The sequence below is a fragment of the Orcinus orca genome, chromosome 12 (genome assembly GCF_937001465.1).
Source record: "Orcinus orca chromosome 12, mOrcOrc1.1, whole genome shotgun sequence".
In the NCBI taxonomy this organism is placed as follows: Eukaryota; Metazoa; Chordata; class Mammalia; order Artiodactyla; family Delphinidae; genus Orcinus; species Orcinus orca.
This window is the reverse complement of record NC_064570.1, coordinates 70,580,888-70,602,970: the sequence shown is the minus strand read 5'-3', so window position 1 is coordinate 70,602,970 and position 22,083 is coordinate 70,580,888. Positions and strand designations below refer to the sequence as shown.

General features: G+C 45.0%; 1 protein-coding gene across 3 annotated transcripts in view; it reads left to right on the top strand.

Moving 5' to 3' along the window:
- Positions 1-22,083, top strand: part of MRAP2 (melanocortin 2 receptor accessory protein 2) — a 102,644-nt gene that overhangs the window by 42,002 nt on the left and 38,559 nt on the right. For 2 of the 3 annotated variants that reach the window (XM_033428510.2, XM_049695362.1), the window contains exon 2: positions 17,575-17,707. In XM_033428510.2, coding sequence (XP_033284401.1) covers positions 17,581-17,707 — 127 coding nt within the window. In that variant the 5' untranslated portion in view covers positions 17,575-17,580. Of the gene's footprint in view, positions 1-2,422; positions 2,676-17,574; positions 17,708-22,083 lie in introns of those variants that run through there. The other variant, XM_004270069.3, reaches the window with a different exon arrangement.

The following is a 22,083-nucleotide window of genomic DNA, read 5'->3' as shown; positions in this document are numbered from 1 at the left end:
TCATTGATTTTTAACTTTTTTTTTTCCCTCAAATGAACAAGGGTGAGCAATTATTTTGCTAGGGCACATACACTGTGAATTTCAAGCTCTCTTCAGGACTGGGCTTTTGCAGGGTTTCCCATCTGCCTAGATAGATGTGAGTTTCACATTGTTTTCACCTGACATCCTTTCCCTTCCACTGAATATTCCCTCTTTGTCATCTATTACATATAGTATATTACATGTAGTTTATAAATATATAGTCTATATTTTTATAAATATGATACATTTATGTTTATATATGTATGCATACATATGCATATGTATATGTGTGTATATACATATGTGTGTGCATTTATATATATATATACACACACACACACATATACATACATATATACATATCTCCTCTCCTATTCTAGGTCTAATCTGGCTTTGCCCTCAGGTAATGAGGACTTGAAGAGGGAGCATGCTACCATCTTTTCATTAACTTCTCCCTCTAAAAAGAGACCTGCTAGAAACCTGCCAGGGAAAGATGTGTTTACTTTTCTTAATTTCCAAGTGCAGAGAATGCCTGTGATGCCCGAAGATGACTGCACTTCTGGGTAAATAAAATCCAGTGGTCATAATGGATTATACAATCCAGTTAAACTATTGGAAAGCAAAAGGGCAGCATTTCATTAATCATAACATACTGAAATCACTGAAAAAAATAATCATTCAATTCTCAAAATAACCAATGCTTGAAGGTGGAGATGAGGTCAGACCCCTGTTTTATCCAGACATCACTCCTACACATGGACCAGCATTTCTGTTGTACCAAGCATTTTTGTTATCCATACTCAGATCCTTATGTTACTCTTCTAGTTTCTTTGAAGTCATATGAAATGGCATAAGTTTCCATTTCTGAGGTACTGTAATTTCATGAAAACAGCATACTTTAGAAACACAATGTAAGAACAGCATTTGATATTTATGAGGTACGCTTCTCTATGAACAAATGTGGATAAAGCACTTGCTATGTGCTGGGCATGGAGTTTAAAAACATGGATAAAATACAATCAGCCTTTGAGAACTTCACAGCTTAGAAAAGAAAATATATGACGCTTGTAATGAGCACTGCTTCTGAGGTTTAACCTCTTTGCTATGTTAAAAATGCAGTAATTTTCAGGGAATTCAGGATGTGTTGCCCACTCGGGAAGTCTGAGTTGGGACAGCAGAAATCCAGGCCCACAGGTCAGGACGTGGCTTGCACGGAGCCCTGGGGCAGGGGCTCACGAGGCTGGATTTTCCTCCTTCCCATGACTCAAGGTGTGCTCCTGGGCCACTCACTGGACACTCTAAGCCTTTGCTTCCTGTGTGTAGCAGGGAGAATCCCTGATCCGCTCACCTCGTGCCATCATCGTGAGGTCATATATGAAAAAAACACACAAAAACATTTTGAAGACTGTGTCAGGTATCTGTGACCTCCACGAAGGCATTTTTTTTTCTTCCTGTTTTGCTCACTCTTGCATCCCTAGCATCTAAAACAATGCCCAAATCATGATAGATGCACGATGCATATTTATTAAATGAACGCACTCCATAATAAAAGAACTTGGCTTTTAACTATTCCAAATTATGGTAATTGATTCTATTCTATTGTATAAAAGGAAAAACTCATTTTATATAACTTCTAGGGTCACCGCACCTCAGGGCTGGAAGTGATCTTACACAGCACCCAGTAAGAGTTCCACAGCAAGTGCTTTCGCCCCAGATCCCAGCAGGATTTGATCCCTCATCTTTAGATCTTTACTCAAAAGCCATCTCCACGGTGAGGCCATCTCCGATCACCTGGTTTAAAACTACACCCCCCCCCCACCATCAACATTTTCTGTGCCCTTCCTGAGTTAGTTCTTCTCTACAGCACGTGTCGCTATCCATATGGGACATGTACTTATTGGTTCTGTTGACTGCCTGTCTCCACACTAGAATATAGGCTCCAGGAGGCTATTTTCTCAGCGCCCAGATCAGTGTCCGGCATGGAATACGGACTCGATAAATATTTACTGTAAGGGAGGAGTGAGCCACGTAGCTAATTTGAAACTACGCCCGGCCCAGTCCCATCCTTTGGGGGCCCCGTTTGGGGGATATTTGACAGGGTGGGCGCCAGTACCAGGAGGCAGGAGGAGATAAATTTGAGGTAGTAATTAAAGTAGCACATGATGGAGGGTCCCAGCATAACTGAACTTGAACCCTACTGCTGAGGATTTTTCCTAACCCTCATCCATCCTGCATCACTCCTTCTCGCTCAGCTCTTGGGCTCCTGTCACTCAAAGTTGGCCAAGGGGACGCACTGCCCAGCCGGGAGGGCGAACAATTCTCTCCGGTCCCTTTCCCTTCCTCGCGGCAGGCTCTCATCCAGACGGTGCGAGAGCGCTCCCGGGCGCAGAGGGTTCCGCAGAGCTCGCTCCTCCCGGCCCGGCGCCCTCGGGCTCGTGGGGTGGGGCCGGGGGCGGCCCCGCGCCCCGCGCCCCGCGAAGCCTCCGCCGTAGGTCGGGAGCGCGCGTCCCCGCCGCACCGCGGCGCTGGGAGCCACCCACCGGCCAGGCGGCTGGAGGCGGCGGCGGCGGCGGCGGCGGCGCTCACGCACCTTGCAGGAGCCGGTAACCGCCGGCGGGACGGGGCGCCGCGGGCGTGCGCCTTCAGCTCCCACGGTCGGGCTCGCTGGGGTTTGGGGGTGGTTTTTAGTTTGGCGGAATTGGGGAGTGGGAGCGGGGAGGGGAGATCTGGGGCTCGAGGGTGCCCAGGGCAAGAGTGCGGGCCCGTGGAGAGCACCCAAGTTCAAAGCCTTCTTCGCAGCGGAATGATGTGCGTGTCCTGCCCTAGGGCGTCGGAAAAGGCTGAAAGCGCGGCGCTTGGGGCTAGGGTGGGCTTCCTCCGCTCGCTCCCGCTTACTGACCAGTCACACCTTCTCCCGCCCGGGGGGAGAACGGCCAGCCCCGATGTGCCTGGCAAGCGAGAGAGCCCCCCGACCCGGGCGCGGGGGACCTGCTGGTCCAGGAGGAGCGCGCTGCCCGCAGCCCTCGGGTGCGGGCCCCCTGCCTTGGGCCGGGCTCTGGGAATGATGCCGGCTTGACGGTTGGTTAATTCATTTCGTTTGCGCTGGGGCGCCTGCCTGCAGGTCATTTTACTGATTAGAGGGAAATATCGGTTTCGTTTTTCTCCCTGTTTCCATCCTTTCTGCGTAATCAATTGAGGAAGACAAAGAGTCGCCTCATTAGAAACTTGTTCGGAGGCTTTGTGGTTTCCGCCGCGGTTTAGATGACATGGGCAATCCCAGATAATACTGTGGATTTCATCTGACGAAAACGAAACCTTCTGTGGTGTTCAGAAAGCAAAGGGAGCTTGGGGGGAAATGTCCCTGCTACTCCAGGGAGGAGAAGGGAACTCCCACGTGTAAATTAATTCTCATGAAAAGCCTAGAGGTAAGTGGCCGTATTTCCAGTTTACATGTGAAGAAAATTAGGTTGAGATATTAAGTTTTCCCAGTTGAATCCCCCAGTTAATAGTGGGGAGGACTGGAAACTAGGACTGTGAGCCAGTGGCCCTTAGGTACATCGCTTGGGGGCGCATCACTGAGAACGCAGGCAGGAAAGGCCCCCGGCTGTAACGATTGGGTCCAGCCTGCAGGAGAGGCTGCCGGGAGCTGGGGTGCCCAGCCATAAAGAGTTTTGTTCGAATCGGGAATATCATCCAGTGTTTATGGAAGATGAGGCGATATTAACAGGTGACAGGGGAAGGCTGAGTTGCTACCAATAGATTTCCTTCTTTTCATTGTGAGAAGAGCAGCCCAAATCCCTTTAAGAGGATCTGGAAACCCTGAAACCAGGCTGGATTGTTCAAGGCCCAAATAGCAGGCATCCTAGAGCAGGGAAAGCGTTCACAGTCCCTCAGAGCAGGCTTGAGAAATGAGAGCAGAGCCAGCAGACTTCAAAAGAAGGAAACACTGAATCCTGGCAGCCCTCCAGAGCAAATTCTTAGAGAAGCTAGCTCAAGACCGCCTAGAAAAGGAGAATTTACAAATTCAATTTATGCCAAAGGGACTTCTTTCTCTTTTCTGTCAACCTACTGGGGCTGTAGATTGGTGCCTGCCATAGCCACTGTGGGCTGTGACTCTAGTGAAATGCTATCAGTGCAGTGAGTTGCACCAGCATTTTTTAAAACATGAAATTCAATAGAAGGGAAGAGAAAGCATCAGAGTGCATTGTATGTGCAAGGGCAGGTATTGTTTTATGAATCGTGTGTGTGTGTGTGTGTGTGTGCGCGCGCGCGCGCGCGCGTGTGCAGTGTGTGTCCTTTATCTTACTGCCTCTGCGTGGGCGTGCTTACCTAACCCCGGCTGCCCCATTGTTTCTTCCAGGCTAACTTCATCTGCTCACACTGGGGGGCTGTCTTTTACCTTGCAAATAATATCATCAACACCTTCTGGAAAATGTAACCTTCCTCCTTCCCATTTCTCTAGGCCCCCAGGTGTTGAGATATTTTGCCAATCGGAATTCTCAGTCCCCTCCCCCCTCCCCATCATGGATGATCTAAAGTGTGTCCTGCCTTTGCAGAGGCGTTTTACGAAATATCATACTATCCCTAAGGATAAGGTGTGGGAAGAGTGGACACACCACAAGGCGTCGTCCCTGAGTCTGCATCTCCTGGTGTCACTCATCAGGAGAGAGACATAGAGGGGACATTTATCAGAGCTGTGGCAATTACAGATCTGGGAGGATACTCTCCGAGACCCATTTTATCTCTGGACAAGAGATAATAATACTAGAATGTTTTGGCTCACAGTAGGGTTGAAGGTCCTGTTCTGCATTTGGGTTCAAAGACGCAATAAAAAAAGTAAAGGATGGGGTGGCCCCGTTAAGCAGCAGTTCATGTGAGAGAAGAAACCTGAGGGTCTTAATGGCCCACCAGGCCGGAATGAACCATCGTGTGAAGTAGCTGCTCAATAGCAAACGTGGGTTGTGATAGCAGTGATAAGGACGGGCCTTTTTAAAAAATAGATATTCTCATGGAGCTTATTACGTGCCAGGCAGAGTTCTAAGTGTTTTGTAATTTTTTCTCAATCCTGTAGCACCCCCATGAAGCAGGGAATATAATTATCACCATTCCCATTGAACAGATGATGAAACTAAGGCACAGAGGGATTAAGTATTTGGTCCAAGATTACGTAGAGGATCTATGAGATGCTAAAATGATGGATGTTTTTTTAAAAGTCTCGGTTTAATTATTGCTAGTGTCTGTGTTACCCAGATCTATGTAATTTTCCCCTGCCTAGAGAACATTGGTACATTTCATAACCCTTCAAGTGAAAATAATTTATAAGGCTCCAGTAATTATTCTCCCTAAAGGTGCGCTTGTTTTCCTCATGCGTGTACTTGGGAACAGCAAAAACAGCAATTAAAGGCAAAGGTGGGGCAGCTGAGGGAGCTGCTTCCTTAAGGATTGGCTCTGAATTTGCCTGGTTGAATAAGAAAAAAAAAATAATTAGGAGATGAGTGAGGGTATTGGTTATAAACATTACCTGTCTTTCTCCTAACCTTTGTGTAGATTTTTCCAGCAAATATAATTTTCTGTTAAAAAAAAAAGGAAAAAAACAGAAATTTATGATGAAGATCTGAAAATCTGGAAACTACTAGAAACTATATCATGTAAACCTACGTATATTCCTACCAGAGCTTCTTTAAAATTTCCACTAAATTACCTCAACAGGCGAGGAGAGTTATCCCGTTTTTCTGGGAGTCCAAAGCGGAGGCCAAGGCTGCCAGAAGCAAGTAGATGTTTATCCATGAGCTTCCATTTGATACTTGCAGTTTACTTTGTAATGTGTCTGTACTTTTTTAATATAAAAATGTCTTCCAAGTTTTCTCTTAAAATTGATGCTCCAGGAGGTTGAACCAGGTATGACCCAAGATTTGGGGGCTGTTTGACACCCTCAGTCCTAGGCAAGCAGAGGGGAGACCTAGGAGGGATTAGATCGTTAGAAAATGATCATTAGAAGGTGTAGCTTTCCTGCTGCTCTGTCTCCAGCTCTTAAACCACTGCTTTAGTTTAAATTTCCTTTTCTGTAGAGCAGAGATTGAAATACCTGGTCCCCTTCCGTTCTTGCTTGTTTGTCAAAGGAATGATTCAGCTCAGGACTGTAAGGAACAGTGTGTGCTGCTTGGAGATAGAGTCCATCAGCAAGAAATACAAAGTAAGCTTGTTTGCCAAATCGTCCTCAAAGTGATTTAAGAGATGGCCAATCTCGCTCTCCTTAGTCTTATTCCTGCCAGGTGTTTCAAAACTTCCACTAATTAAAATGGAAAGGGCAGTTGTTTCCCTAGTGCCATTAAAATGTTAATTCATCTGGCCGTCATGCTTTATACTAGCATCTATATAAATCAGTATGAGGGTTCAGTAAGAGGCACTAAGGGAGTCTGATTTATACCGTCTCATTATTAAAATGACAGATTTAAGTAATCCATGTGATGGGATTTGAGAAAAGGGAGAGAGTCCTCGGAGGCTGAGATAGTTGGACAGAATTCCATGGGGGAAACTGTGACTGAGCCCTACCCTCAAAGGTAGGCAGGAGTCTGGAGAGTGGGAGATGGCAGTGCAGGCTGGCAGGTGGGACAGAGTGGGCAGAGACTCAGAGGGCCATCTCTGAGGGTCCCCCCACCCCGGGCTCCTCTGCCATAATGAGCCCTTCCTTTCTTAATGACTGTTGGCACCTGCTATCTGTTTGTGTCATCAGGCTTTCCTGATGCTTCCCAACCTGTGTGTGTTTGTGTGTGTTTAAGAGGGTGAAATTCAGCAGGGGAAAGCATGGTTCTAAATTCAAGCCTGAATTCTCCGAATTCTTTGAGGGTACAGGCCTTGACTTTTCAACCGCCACTAAATCACTCAAAGTCAAGCTCACAGTGTTGAGAATATCCTTGTTGGGCTGAATTGGCTCATATACTAATTTTAACATGTTCATGTTCTTTCTCCTTGAAGGACATGGTGATGAGGCCGTGATAAATGTAGTGGCTAAAGATGGCATATAGTGGGATAGATTAATGGCGTTTGGTTTTCTTTCCAAAAATGTATTTGTTATTTGGTGAGAGGGATTGGCATAAAGTAAGTTATTTTTAATGGCTTTTCTAGGAGAGTTTGTCTAACTAACTCATCAAAGAGAACATTGGTTTTAAAAAATTACTTTCAGCAGCTGTATTAGTATGCTAGGACCACTGTAACAAAATACCTGAATCTGAGTGGCTTCAACAACAGAAATTCATTGTCTCACAGCTCTGGAGACTGGAAGTCCAAGATCAAGGTGTCAGCAGGGTTGGTTTCCTCTGAGGACCGTAAGGGAAGGGTCTGTTCTGGTCCTCTCTGTTTAGCTTATAGATGACCGTCTTTCTGCTGCCTCTTCACCAGCTTGTCCCTGTGCATGAATGCTCCTGGTGTCTCTCTGTGTGTCCTAATCGCCTCTTCTTATAAGGACACTAGTCAGCTGGCATGAGGGCTCATCCCAACAGCCTCATTTTAACTTAAGTACCTCTTTAAAGACTCTGTTTCCAAATATAGTCACATCCAAAGGTATTGGGAGCTAGGATTTCAACCTATAAATTTGGGGGGACACAACTCAGCCCATAGTAGAACCTTATCCATATTGTACTGCACACACACACACACACACACACACACACACACACATACATACATACACACACACACAGTTGTCACAAACACACACACATCATTGAGTTTGTGATGCAAGTGGAAAGCAACTTAGTCTTTTATTAAGCCCTAGAGTCATAGGTCTGGAAGGGAATTTCATTACAGCTCTTTTAGTCCTTTCTCTTTGCTGTCAGAGAGAGTGAATATTTAAGCCATTCCAGGTAGCTATCACATGAGTGCAGTGGCCAGAGGCAATGTAGTGCACACCTGCCTGGAACTGTCTGCTTGCTGTGAAAATACTGATGCCAGACAGCCGACTTTCCTTTCTTGCAGAGGACTATTTTTATTGTGAGATTATAGCTCTCATACTTGGAGGGTGCTTAAAATAACTTTTTGTCTATGAATTAATAATTGTTAATGATAGTTGTTTTTTACACATTTCCTTACTTGGCAAAATATAAACGTCAGCATTCCAATTTTCCGGGTCCGTGAAATCCAGCTGGTCTCCAGGAAGCATTTCCCAGAGACTGGAGCCGGTTTTATGACATTGAGGCACTTCCTTTTTGTCCTGGGGAAGCAACAGACTTTAAATGTAATCCATGAGAAGGCCCTGGAAGCTTCGGAAGAATAGCTGGTGGTGGACTTATGCTGAAATGCAGTGGGCTAATGACAGGGACCATAGGAGGTGAAACTTACAGAAAGGAGAGACTGGGAAGCAGGACTAGTCTATTTCCAGGACTAGCCGTTGGCAGACCACGGCTGGCACAGCATAAATATTCTGCCAGCCTCCCCTGGCATAGGGAAGCGTGATTCCTCACAGCCTGGACAGAGTATTCCTTTTACTTGGCAAGAAGGTGCCACAAGGGCTCTTGAACAGAGCAAAGCTGGATCCTTGAAGGTTGGCCGTGGAGGAAGGACCCACACGGGGAGGGTGCCTGGATGTCCCAGCACCATCTTTTGTCCCCTGGGGTGGTCTTTTACTTTGGGGAGCTCGCAGTTACCCTCCCCCAGCCCTAGTACATTGGTCAGGAAATGTTGATTTTTATTCTTTTCTTATTTAAAAAATTTTAGAACATTTTGTGAGTGAAATATACATAACATAAATGTACCATCTTTAAGCGTACAAGTCAGTGGCATTAGGTGCGTTCACAGTGTTGTGCAGCCAGCACCACCATTCATCTCTAGAAGTTTTTCATCTTCCGAAACTGAAACTCTGTATCCATTAAACAAAAACTCTCCATTCCCCACTTCTCCCAGCCTTTGGCAACCACCATTCTACTTTCTGTCTCTATGAATCTGAGTGTTGTAGATACCCCGTGTAAGTAGAATCATGCAATATCTGTTCTTGTGTGTCTGGTTTACTTCACTTAGCATAATATTTGGAAGGTTCATCCATGTTGTAGCATATGTCTGAATTTCCTTCTTTTCTAAGGCTGAATAATATTCCGTTGCACGTACGTACTACATTTTGTTTATCTGTTCATCCAGCAGTGTACATTTGGATTGCTTCCTCCTTCTGGCTGTTGTGAATAATGCTGCAATGGCGAGGTACCAATATCTCTTGGAACTCCTGCTTTCTGTTCTTTGGGGTATATACCCTGAGGTGGAAATGCTGGGTCATAAGGTATTCCATATTTACATTTTTGAGGAACCACTATGCTATCTTTCATAGCAGCCGCACCATTTTATCTTCCTAACAACAACACACAAGCGTTCCAATTTCTCTGCATCCTTGCTAACACTTAACTGTTTTCTGGTTTTGGGTTTTTTGTTTGTTTGATGATAGCCATATTCAAATGGGTGTGAAGTGTTATTTCATGATGAAGCACCAATTTTTAAAAAAAAATCTATTTATTTATTTTTGGCTGCATTGGGTCTTCGTTGCTGCGTGTGGGCTTTCTCTAGTTGCAGCGAGTGGGGGCTACTCTTCGTTGCGGTGCACAGGATTCTCATTGCAGTGGCTTCTCTTGTTGTGGAGCACGGGCTCTAGGCACGCGGGCTCAGTAGCTGTGGTGCATGGGCTCTAGAGCACAGGCTCAGTAGTTGTGGCGCATGGGCTTAGTTGCTCCATGGCATGTGGGATCTTCCCAGACCAGGGCTCGAACCCATGTCCTCTGCATTGGCAGGCGGACTCCCAATCACTGCGCCACCAGGGAAGCCCTGAAGCACTGCTTTTTGATAGCTGGTTCTTTGACTTGACTCAAGTAATTTAAAAAAATTAATTTATTTTTAAATTAATTTCATTGGAGTATAGTTGATTTACAATGTTGTGTTAGTTTCAGGTGTACAGCAAAGTGATTCAGTTATACATATACATATATTCATTCTTTTTCATTGTAGTGCTGCAATGAACATTGTGGTACGTGACTCTTTTCCAATTATGGTTTTCTCCGGATACATGCCCAGGAGTGGGATTGCTGGATCATATGGTAGCTCTATTTTCAGTTTTCTAAGGAACCTCCATACTGTTCTCCATAGTGGCTGCACCAATTTACATTCCCACCAACAGTGCAGGAGGGTTCCCTTCTCTCCACACCCTCTCCAGCATTGTAGTTTTGATTTGCATTTCTCTGATATTTAGTGATGTTGAGCATCTTTTCACATGCTTTTTGGCCATCTGTATGTCTTCTTTGGAGAAACGTCTATTTAGATCTTCTGCCGTACTTTTCTGGAAGGCTCAGGAGTAAAGCAAAAATAAATAGTAATAGGAACCCAAAAAAACCTAATTATAAGAGAGTGGTCAACTTGGGATTCTACTGGTGTCCTCAACATGCCTAGACTATTTTGAAGTCCAGACCAAGAAAAGCAAGTCCAGAAAGAGACAGGAGTTCCCTAACCGGATGACATTTCCATGGTGGGGACACCAACCCCACCACCAGTGAGAGTGTCCTCACTTTGTGGCTGCAACAGGGCATCCACGTTGGGATACAAGACAAACAGCGGAGCATCCTGTCTTGTGTGCGGTGGGGTATATTACGTAACATGAGTCCTTTGCCCTAATTCCACATTCACCAGCTAACGTGGTGAATGTAATCTTCAATTTTGTTTCCCAGACGGTGTAAAACTTGTGCTCTGATCTGCTTGACCGTTTTGTTGGTTATTGTATTTCCACAAATGGATGCTCTGGTTATAAATCATTCTCCTTTGCTTGGTCAGCGTGACCGCCTCAGCCCTGGAGGACTGCGGAAACCCAGCCCCCTACATCTGCAGAGCTGAGGGCAGTGTGCCTGCCACCTCCACCTGCATCTCAGAGCCGCGCCTTGTCACTTCTCGGGAAATCCTTCCCAGGTGGAGCCTTTGCAGCCTCTCTCTTGGGTGTTTTTCCCTGTGTGGGCCTGATGTTCTTCTCTCTGTCCAGCTGAAGTCTCTGTTAGAATGGGAGAGCTCTGCTCTCGGGTTTAGGGTTGAGAAAGGGTGAAAGAAAATAATGTTGTGGCTTTTCCACATCATGAGAAACTGACTCGATAAGTACTTACTTCATGTCTGATATGAGCCAGGTCTTGGGTGGGTTGCTGGAAATACAGCGGTGAGCAAGCAGGGGAGGCCCCTGCCCTGATGGAAAAGAGACCAGAGGGAAGAGAATGCCACCAGAGGATTGGTTCGTGCACTCCTAGCATAGCCTGTACTGTGGTGTATTGCAGAGGTCTGTTACCATTGCCAGAGGCCCCTCCAAAGGGCTCGAGGACAGCCATTGTGTCCCCCACCCCTCCAGTAGGTCATGCAATAACCGTTTGCTGGGCTGACCCAGGGAGTACCGCAGAGCCGGGAAGCACCAATTTTAAAAAGTACTTTTCAGCCTACTTACGACTATGTAGGTGCCCAGAATATAGCTGGAGGAGGTGGGTGTAGGACCCACCCCTTATCTTCTTATCCTCTTTGAGGCAATAGCTGGTGGAGGAAGGATGCCTGCTCGTTAATTCAGCATCTCTGCATTTCAGGCATTGGCTGAATATCTAGCTGTACAAAATATTAAGTTTCGTCTCTAGTTGTAGAAGTTGTTCTTCTATTGGCATTGATTCTGATATTCAGGCAGGAAATCTTAAGGCTTGCAAACACTTTTTGTTCCATGTTTTGTTCCTAGAAATAAGTTGCTGCTGGGCAGTGGAGAAGTAGGGAGAGGCAGGGGGCAGATGCATCCAGAATTTCTCTGCCAGCTGTCAGCCACCACGTTTTTGAAGTCTGCTGAGTAACTGAGTACTTTCTAGGAAATACCCAGGAAGGCATAAACCTTGATAATGTAGAGAAATTTGGGAGGTATGTCCTTTTCAGAAGGGAGGAGGAACCCTGTGTGTGTGTGTGTGTGTGTGTGTGTGTGTGTGTGTGTGTGTGTGTAACATCTCTAGCCTGAAGTGAGTGGCCAGAATCTCAGACTTCAAAGGTAAGATGCAGGCTCAAGTCAAAAGATAATAGTTAGGAGGAAAAAAAAAAAAAAATAGTTAGGAGGACTAAAGTCTAAAGTCCTGGAAGCATTGCCTCTTTAACTGAAGAAAGTAATAATCCACACCTTCAAAAGAAGTTGCTGACTTAAAATGGATTCACAGAAAAGGAATCTGCAAACTTGAGAATTAAAGTGACGAGTGCAGGTAGAATGTGGTTTGCACGGAGTCAATAGAAAAGAGCAGTGTGCTGGGAAGAAGACCATGTCAGCGTTTGTTAAGCACTGCCCTGGGAGGGGACCTTGGAGGTTCTGATTTTAGGGGTCAAACGTGATTCCTTGCTGGGATGTAGTGCCTTTTAGAAATGCTTTAGGCATATCCAGCTGGCTCTGGTCTAACCATGAGCCCGACTCATAACCTTGCAGACTCTCATTTTCTCTGTTTGGTCCTCCCCACATAGATGCAGGTAAGCTGAGTGCACCGTCAGTTCTGATTGGGTGCCTGGTCAGACCTCTGCGCAATGAGGGAATTAAGCTTCTAAAGCTGTGCTTCTGAAGTTCTGACCTTGGGCTCCTCAGTGACCAGAATGTAGCCTGGCCACACTTGACCTTTGGTCTTTTGGATGTCTTGGCTGGGAGAGAGAAAGGGTGATGGGTCAAGAGTGTGACTTCTCTGTTGTGATGGGGATAGTTGTTCCTAGGAATAGAAGGAAGAAAGAGATAAGAATAAGTAATTACTGAGACCTTCATGGCCCAGGTCAGAATGGAGGTTGGCATCCTGGGTGGCATGCCCACTTTTGGAATTTGGGAATTGAACAGAAAGAAGATAGAATGACTGCAATTGGGAATGTTGATCTCAAATCCAAATGGGTCATTAGGTCTGCCTCCATACAAGCTGATCACCTTGGGTCTTTGGGTCTGTGGCCTGGCCAACAGCTGCTTGGAGTATCTTCCTGGCTGTGTTGTCAGTTTTGTGTGCGTGCGTGCATATGTGCTCATTTTTTAGGGTTTATAGGCATCTTTTGGTTCTCTCTTTAATGTGCTAATCCCCTGCCTGAGTTGGTGGCCACTTGGAAAACTCACATGCTGATGTCTACCCCTTAACATGGAAATAAAGGTCCAGGTCTAAGGAAACAGCTCCCCTGGCCCGTGTACCCAACATGACCCACCAAGGCTATTGATGAAGAGTTTTTAGTCCCATGTCCATATACATCTTCCCAAATTCAGGGAGGTGGAGAGAATTGCTTGACCTGTCTTTAAGAAGGCAAGAGGGTGCCCAGGAGTGGTGTGGGAATCTGGGTTGGAGGAGGAAAGACTGGATAATTGAAAGGAGAGATGAAAGTGTTGGGAAGGTGGGTGGGAGAAGAGGGCTATTTAGACTGCCGTGAGAGGTGTCTGGGACCTGCTAATAGCCCTCTCTGTTTGTATTTGAGGTCTTCCCTCCCTCTCCCACCCCCATAAGCTGGCCTAAGCTACCCTGTGCACACCTGGAAAAGGTAAACTTCCTTTGCAGGTGGGGCTGTGAGGTGCAGTCATAATTTTTCATTATTGTTGTTGGCAAGACGCTCAGAAGATCAATTAGTCTCCATGCAGCTCCCGGAGGCTTGTTTGGGATCTGTTTCCTCTGGAAGAAGTTATTTTTAGTGATGCTAATATTATGAAGAAAGCTGACATTAAGAGACTCTCAGGAGGGGGTGTGCAGGAGCAGAGTGGGTGCAGAGGGCAGCCGCACACCGAGGTCTGCGTTTCCTGTTTGCCGCTTTCTGAAGAGAGCACCTGTCTGATTCCAGCACCCTGTGAGTAAGCCTCAGTGCGCAACCCCCTGCCTCTCCCTCAGTGTGTGTTAAGGCCCAGACATTCCTCACTGTGATGAGAATATCACCCTCTGGAGGCTGATACCCAGACATGCTGGCAGTTTCCAAATGGTGAAACAGTGCTAGCTTCTGTGTCTGCAAAGCTCAGACAGGCAACCCTGGACTATGACAATGGACATTATACAAAACCCTGCCTTCTGTTTGTTGTTCGTCCTTGTGCATGTGATGGCCCAAGCTGGTTGATCTGAGACTTGCATGAAAACATTACCTCATGGACTTTTTCAAGGGTGCGAGGTGAAAGCAGAAGCCAGAGGTTCTGTCCTCCAGATCTATCTCTGGAATTCAAGAACTGAGAGGAAATAGCCAGTGAAAACACAAGCAGCTCCTTTTATCTGAAGTCCTCCACAACGGTGTCTGCTTGGGTGGGAGCGGGGTGGCCGGCATCCTATTCTGCTTCCCCAGAGAACCTCTTGTCTCCAGGCATCTGTCAGGTGTCCTCTCTTAAAGGGCAGCCTTTGCACTCTCAGGACCTTTTCACCTATGGTCTCCCTCCATCCTTAAATAGTTCACTTAGAAGAACAGGAATGATGTAAGGGAGAGAAAAAGAGGAATGAAAAGACACTCTCTCTGTGGTAGGTAAGTGGTTGATGCTTCTTGGTATCTGACTCTTATACAGATATTTGCTTGCTAGTTCCTGGCTGGCCCTGTGCAGGTGGTGCTAATGCTTCTTCCTGAGCCGACAGGAAGACCCTCTGGTCCCATGGGCCTGGGCGGCCACGGATGGGGAACCACTGTGCACGGATGTGGAGAAGAGCATAGCCATGGGGAGTGATGCTCAGAGCATGGAAAACACTCTCTCATCTTTATTTTCTCCATTGTTTCATGTACTTTTTTCTATTTTTGACACCAGATGAAGCCCATCTGCTTATTACATTGGCTGTAATGCTGATTTCCAATAAAAATGATATGCTCAAACCAGACTTCATCTTATTTTCCTTAAAAAAAGAGACATTATTACCTTATTTTTGACTTGATGAAACATCATGAATCCCATGATGTACGTTTCTCATTATGATTTTTAAACCATTGAAACGAATGCCTTTTGACTTATGTTTTATTATAGTCATTTTATTCATTTGTCTAGACCACACAGATCAATTAACCACATGGTGAAGTTGATAGGAACTGGCTGACAGGGGAGTTGGTGTTGTCTAAAGAATAAACCTAGGCTTTTCTATCCCAGACTAGCACTTCTTAGCTTATAATAATAGTGCTGGCTACTCTTGATTGACCTCAACCTGGGTCCTGGCTGTGCACATTTCATGCAACATCACACTTAATCTGTACAGCAACTCCATGATGTAGGTACTGTTATCACCTTCATTCTCCTGATGGGAAAACAGAAGCTCAGATCATTTTTTTCCCATGGCTCTCAAGGCGGGGAGGGGTTGGTAAACTTTTTCTATAAAATATCAGAAAGTAAATATTTTAGGTTTTTGCGGCTCTACTATCTCTGTCACTACTACTCAGCTGTTATAGTGCTAGAGAAGACAAAAGATACAAAAACAAACGAGGGTAGCTGTGTTCCAATAAAGCCTTATTTATGGACTCTGATATTTGAATTTCACATAATTCTCTCAGGTCATGAAATAATATCATTGTTTTGATTTTTTTCCCCAACCGTTAAATGTATTAAAATATTTTTCACTTGCAGGCTATACAAAAACAGGTAGTGGGCTGGATTTGATGATTCCGGTGTAGATGACAAGAGTATGCAGAGAAGGAGGGGTGGGTTAGGATGAAGTGGTAGGAGTGGTAGTGGTAGGCAGGAATACTCCTGCCGGAGGGAACAGTATGTGTGCCCATTCCAGGGAGCATGAAGTATTTGAGGAACTGCAAGAAATCCAAGTGCGGCTTGGTATAGGGAAGGAGGCAAGATGAGAGGAGACAGCAGGGCTCAAGCCATGACCTTGTAAGACATTTTAAGGATTTTAGACTTTGTCCTTGGAGCAATGGGAAGCCATTTAAAAGTACTAAGCAAAAGAGTGACAGGGTAATTTGTCTTTTTAAAAGATCTTTGGCTGATGTGTGGAGAATGGATTGCAACGGATCCGTAAGAGTAGAAGCAGAAAAAGCAGGGGTCTCAAGAAGTGAGCCAGGTGGATGGTGATGGTGTCAATTAGTGACTGTAGCCAGACCACTTCCTGCCAACAACAGGAAGTCAGGATGGTCGGTTTTGCAGTTGAGGAAAATGTGGCTGGGAGAGCTGAAGTGTCTTCCCTGGCAGCATAGCAAATGGAGAGAAAATCAATGATGAAGACCCTCATCTATTTCATCGTCGAGGGAAATCAACTCTTGTTCAAATACTAGAAATGCCAAAGAAGATATGGTGGTAATGATTTTATGTTATTTTTGTGCTGGTATTAGGAAGGTAACTGAATCCTTACTCAAAGGTCAGCTTTTCTTAAAATTTGTGTAGCTTTCTTTCCCAAAGGATCATTGGTACATTCTCTTCTACCTTTGGAGGAGTGATTCGCCTGGGGGGGCACTCAGAGTCACCCTCTAATTCTGATACTGGCATGCGTCTCTGGGTCATAGCACACCATCTTTTGAACAATAGAATGTGAGGGGTTGGAGTCTGTTCCTATGGAGTCCAGGACTGGCCTGGGGAAGAACGGAAGAGGCAAAGGTGAGACTCGTGCCTTGGGCCAGAGGGGTGGTGGTGATTTTGCCTCAGTTTCTCTGGGGGTTGTGCCCTAATGGCAGTGGTGGGTGGTACTGCCCCATGGCGGGTGGGAGAAGGGGAGCTTCAGAAAGCTCTTGTGGAGTGGGATCTAGTGGTTATACTGCTCAGTGGATCTTGGTTTTGGCTGGTACTTTATTCAGATTCCCCCTTATATTACTGTTGTCACTTAGTGTTCTTTCCCCATTATTAGGGGAGGTCTCTGGAGTCCTGGTCTAGCATCTCCTCCTAGCCCACAATGTATGGTGCCTCACACACAGCAGATGCTCAGTACTGAATATTGGCTCTGTGCACTTGTTGCCTTTGGTATCCGTGCTGCACAGTACAACCTCGTCTCACAAAGAAGTCAGCATTTTAAAATCTCAAATGATAACAAACAAGGCATTGGGACATCCTGAAAATAGGACAGATTTCAGGAGTTAGCAGTGACCAAGATAGGGATTCCACTGAGGATCTTCTCCAATGATGTGACTTTTGTTGTCCCCTTCTTTTTTCTCCACCCCTATTTCATAAGACATAGGTCCCATGTCTTTATTTTTGCATGGTAGGTGCCCAGTAGACGTCTACTGGACTTCTTCTCTTCTGATACTGATTTTATTTATTCTCTGTAGGCTCCGCATAGGTGGTGATAGGTGATGTGGCTGAAGTCGTGAGCTCAGAGATTTTGATACACTCTCCCCCTTCTTACTTCCTTCTTTCATCAGTTATTGGAAGTTGGTTATGTGCCAGGCACTGGGTTAAGTTCTGGGGGAACAACCATGAAAGAAGGCATGGCCTCTGGTTGCAAATAATGCATACCAGTCTCGTGGAGAGATAAAAGGAAGTAATGGCCACTGGGAATGCAGGCAGCCAGGGAGGGCTTTCCCTGACCTGGTGGATAGGACCTCCCTGAGGCTGTTGCCTGCTGACCTCCTGAACGGGGTCAAGGACAATGTGGATGCGTTAACAGACTCTACACTCGCCTTTCTCCATTTCTGCAGGTGGAGATGTCTGCCCAGAGGTTAGTTTCTAATGGGACGTCCCATCAATCTGCATCTAATTCTGATTACACCTGGGAATATGAGTATTATGAGATTGGACCAGTTTCCTTTGAAGGACTGAAGGCTCACAAATGTAAGTCTTGTGCAATTCCCCATTGTAACCATGATGTGTGTTCGCTTTAACCTGTGAAATCCCCAGTGTTTACTTTTCCTGAACATTCTTTTTATAGAAATCTGTCCTCTACCCCCAAATCCCTGGAAAACACCCCTCCAAATATAGGCTTATTGCTCAAGGATGTATAATATGAGTGACGAAGAACTTGAAAGATTCCCTTAGTGGCGGAACATGAATCAATGTCACTTTCAAATTGAGATTTTTAAAAAATTAATGATGCCAGCTCTCCGAAACCATGTGAACATTTGGACCATCAAAAATGTGTACACAAATAGAATCTGGAACTCTAATTTGAAGAACCTTCTCTTGTAACAGTCCGCAACATCCTTTCAGCCCCACTGGGTTTCTGGGGCTGTGGAAAGCAGTCTGTCTGTGTGTGTTCGTAGTGATGGACCAGAATAGCCCGCAGTCATTCCCAGCTCTGTGTTATAGGCATGCGTTGTGCTTTGTGTTATTGGAGCGATTAATGATCCAGCACAGAGCAAGGAAATATAACTCTATGAAAGGTTACCGTCCACCTCCAGTCATAACTGCCTGCTGACTGGCCAGCAGGAAGCAGCTCGGTTTACTTAAACAGAGTTGACATGATAAGCAGAAAGTGCTGCTCACTACCGGGTCCTGTCGTGGTTACCCCATAAATGGTCCAGAGATGTTTGCTTGTTTCAGAATGAATGTCCGCAGCACCATAAAAGTCGTAGGTTCTTATCTGGCTCAGCTTAATGGAACATGTTAGGAAATACAAGAGAGACTAGAATTGAAGATGCAAATGTGGCAAAGGAAATGCTTTCACTTCTTTTGTGTTTCCTGGCCGCTGCCACTCTAAGCTGTCTTGGCATTCATGGTTCCTCACTCCTACTTGCAAAGTGGGCTTTCTGTTTTTTTCAGCTTCATTGAGGTATACTTGACAAATAAAATTGTAATATATTTAAAGTATACAAAGTGATAATTTGATATATTTTATATATTGTGAAAAGATTCCCCCCGTCGAGTTAGTTAACACATCCATCACCTCAGGTATGTATTTGTTTGATTGTTTATTCATTGGTGAGAACATTTAAGTTCTATTCCCTTGCAAATTTCAATTGTACAAAACAGTGTTATCAACTATACTTTCCATGTTATACATTAGATCCTTAGATCTTATTCAGCTTATAGCTGAAAGTTTATACTCTTTTACCAGCCTCTCCTGATTTCCCCAATCCCCCAGCCCCTGGCAACCACTTTTCTGCTCTATTTCTATGAGTTCGACTTCTTTTCTTTTTTTTAGAGGCCACATGTAAGTGATGCCACGCACTGTTTGTCTTTCTCTGTCTAGCTTATTTTGCTTCATATAATGCCCTCCAGTTTCACAAATCTTGTCATAAATGACAGTATTTCCTTCTTCTTAAAGGCCAAATGATACTCAAATATCTATTTAGCTATCTACCTATCTATAACATTTAATTAATCCATTCATCCATGAATAGACATTTAGGTTGTTTCCGTACCTTGGCTATTGTGAATAATGTTACAGTGAACACGGGAGTATAGATAACCTCTTCAAGATAACGCTTTCATTTCCGTTGGATATATATCCAGAAATGGGAAAGCTGGATGATACGGTAGTTCTACTTTTAATTTCTTGGGGAAATTTCATGCTGTTTTTCATAGTGGCTGCACCAGTTACATCCCTACCCACAATGCACAAGGGCTCCCTTTTCTCCACATCCTCACCAACGGTTGTTATCTCTTGGCTTTTTGGTAACAGACATTCTAACAGTGGTGAGATGATATCTCCTTGAGGTTTTGAATTGCATTTTTCTAAAGATTAGCAGTGTTGACCACATTTTCATGTACCTGTGGACCATTTGGATATCTTCTTTGGAAAAATGTCTATTCAGGCCCTTTGCCCATTTTTAAATTGCATTGTTTTTTTGCTATTGAGTTGTATGCGTTCCTTGTATATTTTGGATATTAACCCCTTACCAGATATGTGATTTGCAAATGTTTTCTCATATTCCATAATTTGCCTCTTCATTTTGTCGATGGTTTCCTTTGCTGTGCAGAGGCTTTTTAGTTTGATGTACTCCCACTTGTTTATTTTTGCCTTTGTTCCCTTTGCTTTTGGTGTTAAATCCAAAAACTCATTACCAAGAGTGATGTCAAGGAGCTTACCCCTATGTTTATGACCGTTATTTTGAATTCTCACTAAGGTCTGTTTCTGGAGATTTATCTTATTCTTTTGTTTGGAATATATTCCTCTATTTCTTCAGTCTCCTTGACTCTCTGTTTTGGTTTCTGTGCATTAGATAAAAGAGCCACCACTCCCAGTCTAGCAGAGTCTTATATAGGAAATGAACCTTGTCATTCAGCCAGGCCTGAGATCTTAGTTTTCTCTCAAACTTGTATGATTGTTCAAGCAAACTTCTTTGTATCAGTAGCTCCTCGTAACTGAGGGTGTGTCGAGACCTGTCTGTGTCTGGAAGGAGAGGATTGTGGTCAGTGCCTAGATGCAGTTTGATTAGAAGCAGAACCTCAGGCAGCAGCTGCAGAGTAAATAGTTAAATTCTTTCCAGGGAGAAACTGGGAAATGGGCATTTTGTCTGCCTCTACTGTGCTGAGCCTGGTGGAGAGCCATGGAAGGGTGCTGTCAGGCTTTTTAAGAACTACAGTCCTGTCGGACTCATGGCTATCAGAGCTGGGATATCAGGCAGTCCCTTGGACAGCAGCTGCAAAGGCTGGGGCACCAGACTTGTATAAAAGCTCCTTCCAGCGAGATACTGACAACTTGGTTTTTTATTATTGGAGTGGGCTAGAGGAAGAAGGCAGGGAAGTATCTGTTGGCTTCACTGGTCCCTGGGAAGGATCACAGCTGGCCCCTAGATGCCTGATAAATTAGAAGTCTGGCCCTCAGGCATCATCTTCTAAAGTAAGCAGATAAACCCCTTTCAGAGAAAGACTGGGAAATGGGTGTTTTTGCCTGCTCCCCCTGCACTGAGCCCTGGGGAGGTAGTCATGTGTGCTCATGAAGAACTGCTCCTTTGTTTGCTATAAACTTGGATTCTCATGGACAAAAGCCCTGTCTGCTTTCAGAGCTAGATGTTTAGGAGGCTTGTCTCTCTAGTGGGAGTCTTTTACTTTTAATTGAGGTAAAATTGGTACATAACATTATGTAAGTGTCAGGTGTACAAAATTATATTTAACATCTGTGTACACTACAAAGTGATCATCACCAAAGGTCTAGTTATCCACCATCACCATACAGTTGACCCCTTTTACCCATTTCACCTGTCCCCTAACTCCCTTCCCCTCTGATAACCACTGATCTGTTTTCTGTGTCTATCAATTTTTTGTTTGTTTTGTTTGTTTGTTTTAGATTCCACATATGAGTGAAATTATACAGTATTTGTCTTTCTCTAGTGTATTTCACTTAACATAATACCCTCATGGTCTATCTATATTGTCTCAAATGGCAACATTGCGTTCTTTTTTATGACTGAGTAATATTCCATTTTCTCTGTGTGTTTGTACCATCTTCATTATCCATTCATCCATTGATGGACACTTAGGTTGTTTCCAAATCTTTGCTATTATAAATAATGCTGTGGATTGGTTCAAGATGGCAGAGTAGAAGGACGTGTTCTCGCTTCCTCTTGTGAGAGCACTGGAATCACAACTAACTGCTGAACAGTCATCGACAGGAAGATGCTGGAACTCACCAAAAAAGATACCCCACATCCAAAGACAAAGGAGAAGCCACAATGAGATGGTAGGAGGGGCGCAACACAGTGAAATCAAATCCCGTAACTGCTGGGTGGGTGACTCACAAACTGGAGAACACTTACACCACAGAAGTCCACCCACTGGAGTGAAGGTTCTGAGCCCCATGTCAGGCTTCCCAACCTGGGGGTCCGGCAACGGGAGGAGGAATTACTAGAGAATCAGACTTTGAAGCCTGGTGGGATTTGATTGCAGGACTTCGACAGGACTGGGGGAAACAGAGACTCCACTCTTGGAGGGCACACACAAAGTAGTGTGTTCATCGGGACACAGGGGAAGGAGCAGTGGCCCCATAGAGACTGAACCAGACATGCCTGCTAGTGTTGGAGCATCTCCTACAGAGGCAGGGGGTGGCTGTGTCTCACCATGAGGACAAGGACACTGGCAGCAGAAATTCTGGGAAGTACTTCTGGCGTGAGTGCTCCCAGAGTCCGCTATTAGCCCCACCAAAGAGCCCCGGTAGGCTCCAGTGTTGGGTTGCCTCAGGCCAAACAAGCAACAGGGAGGGAACCCAGCCCCACACATCAGCAGACAAGTGGATTAAAGTTTTACTGAGCTCTGCCCACCAGAGCAAC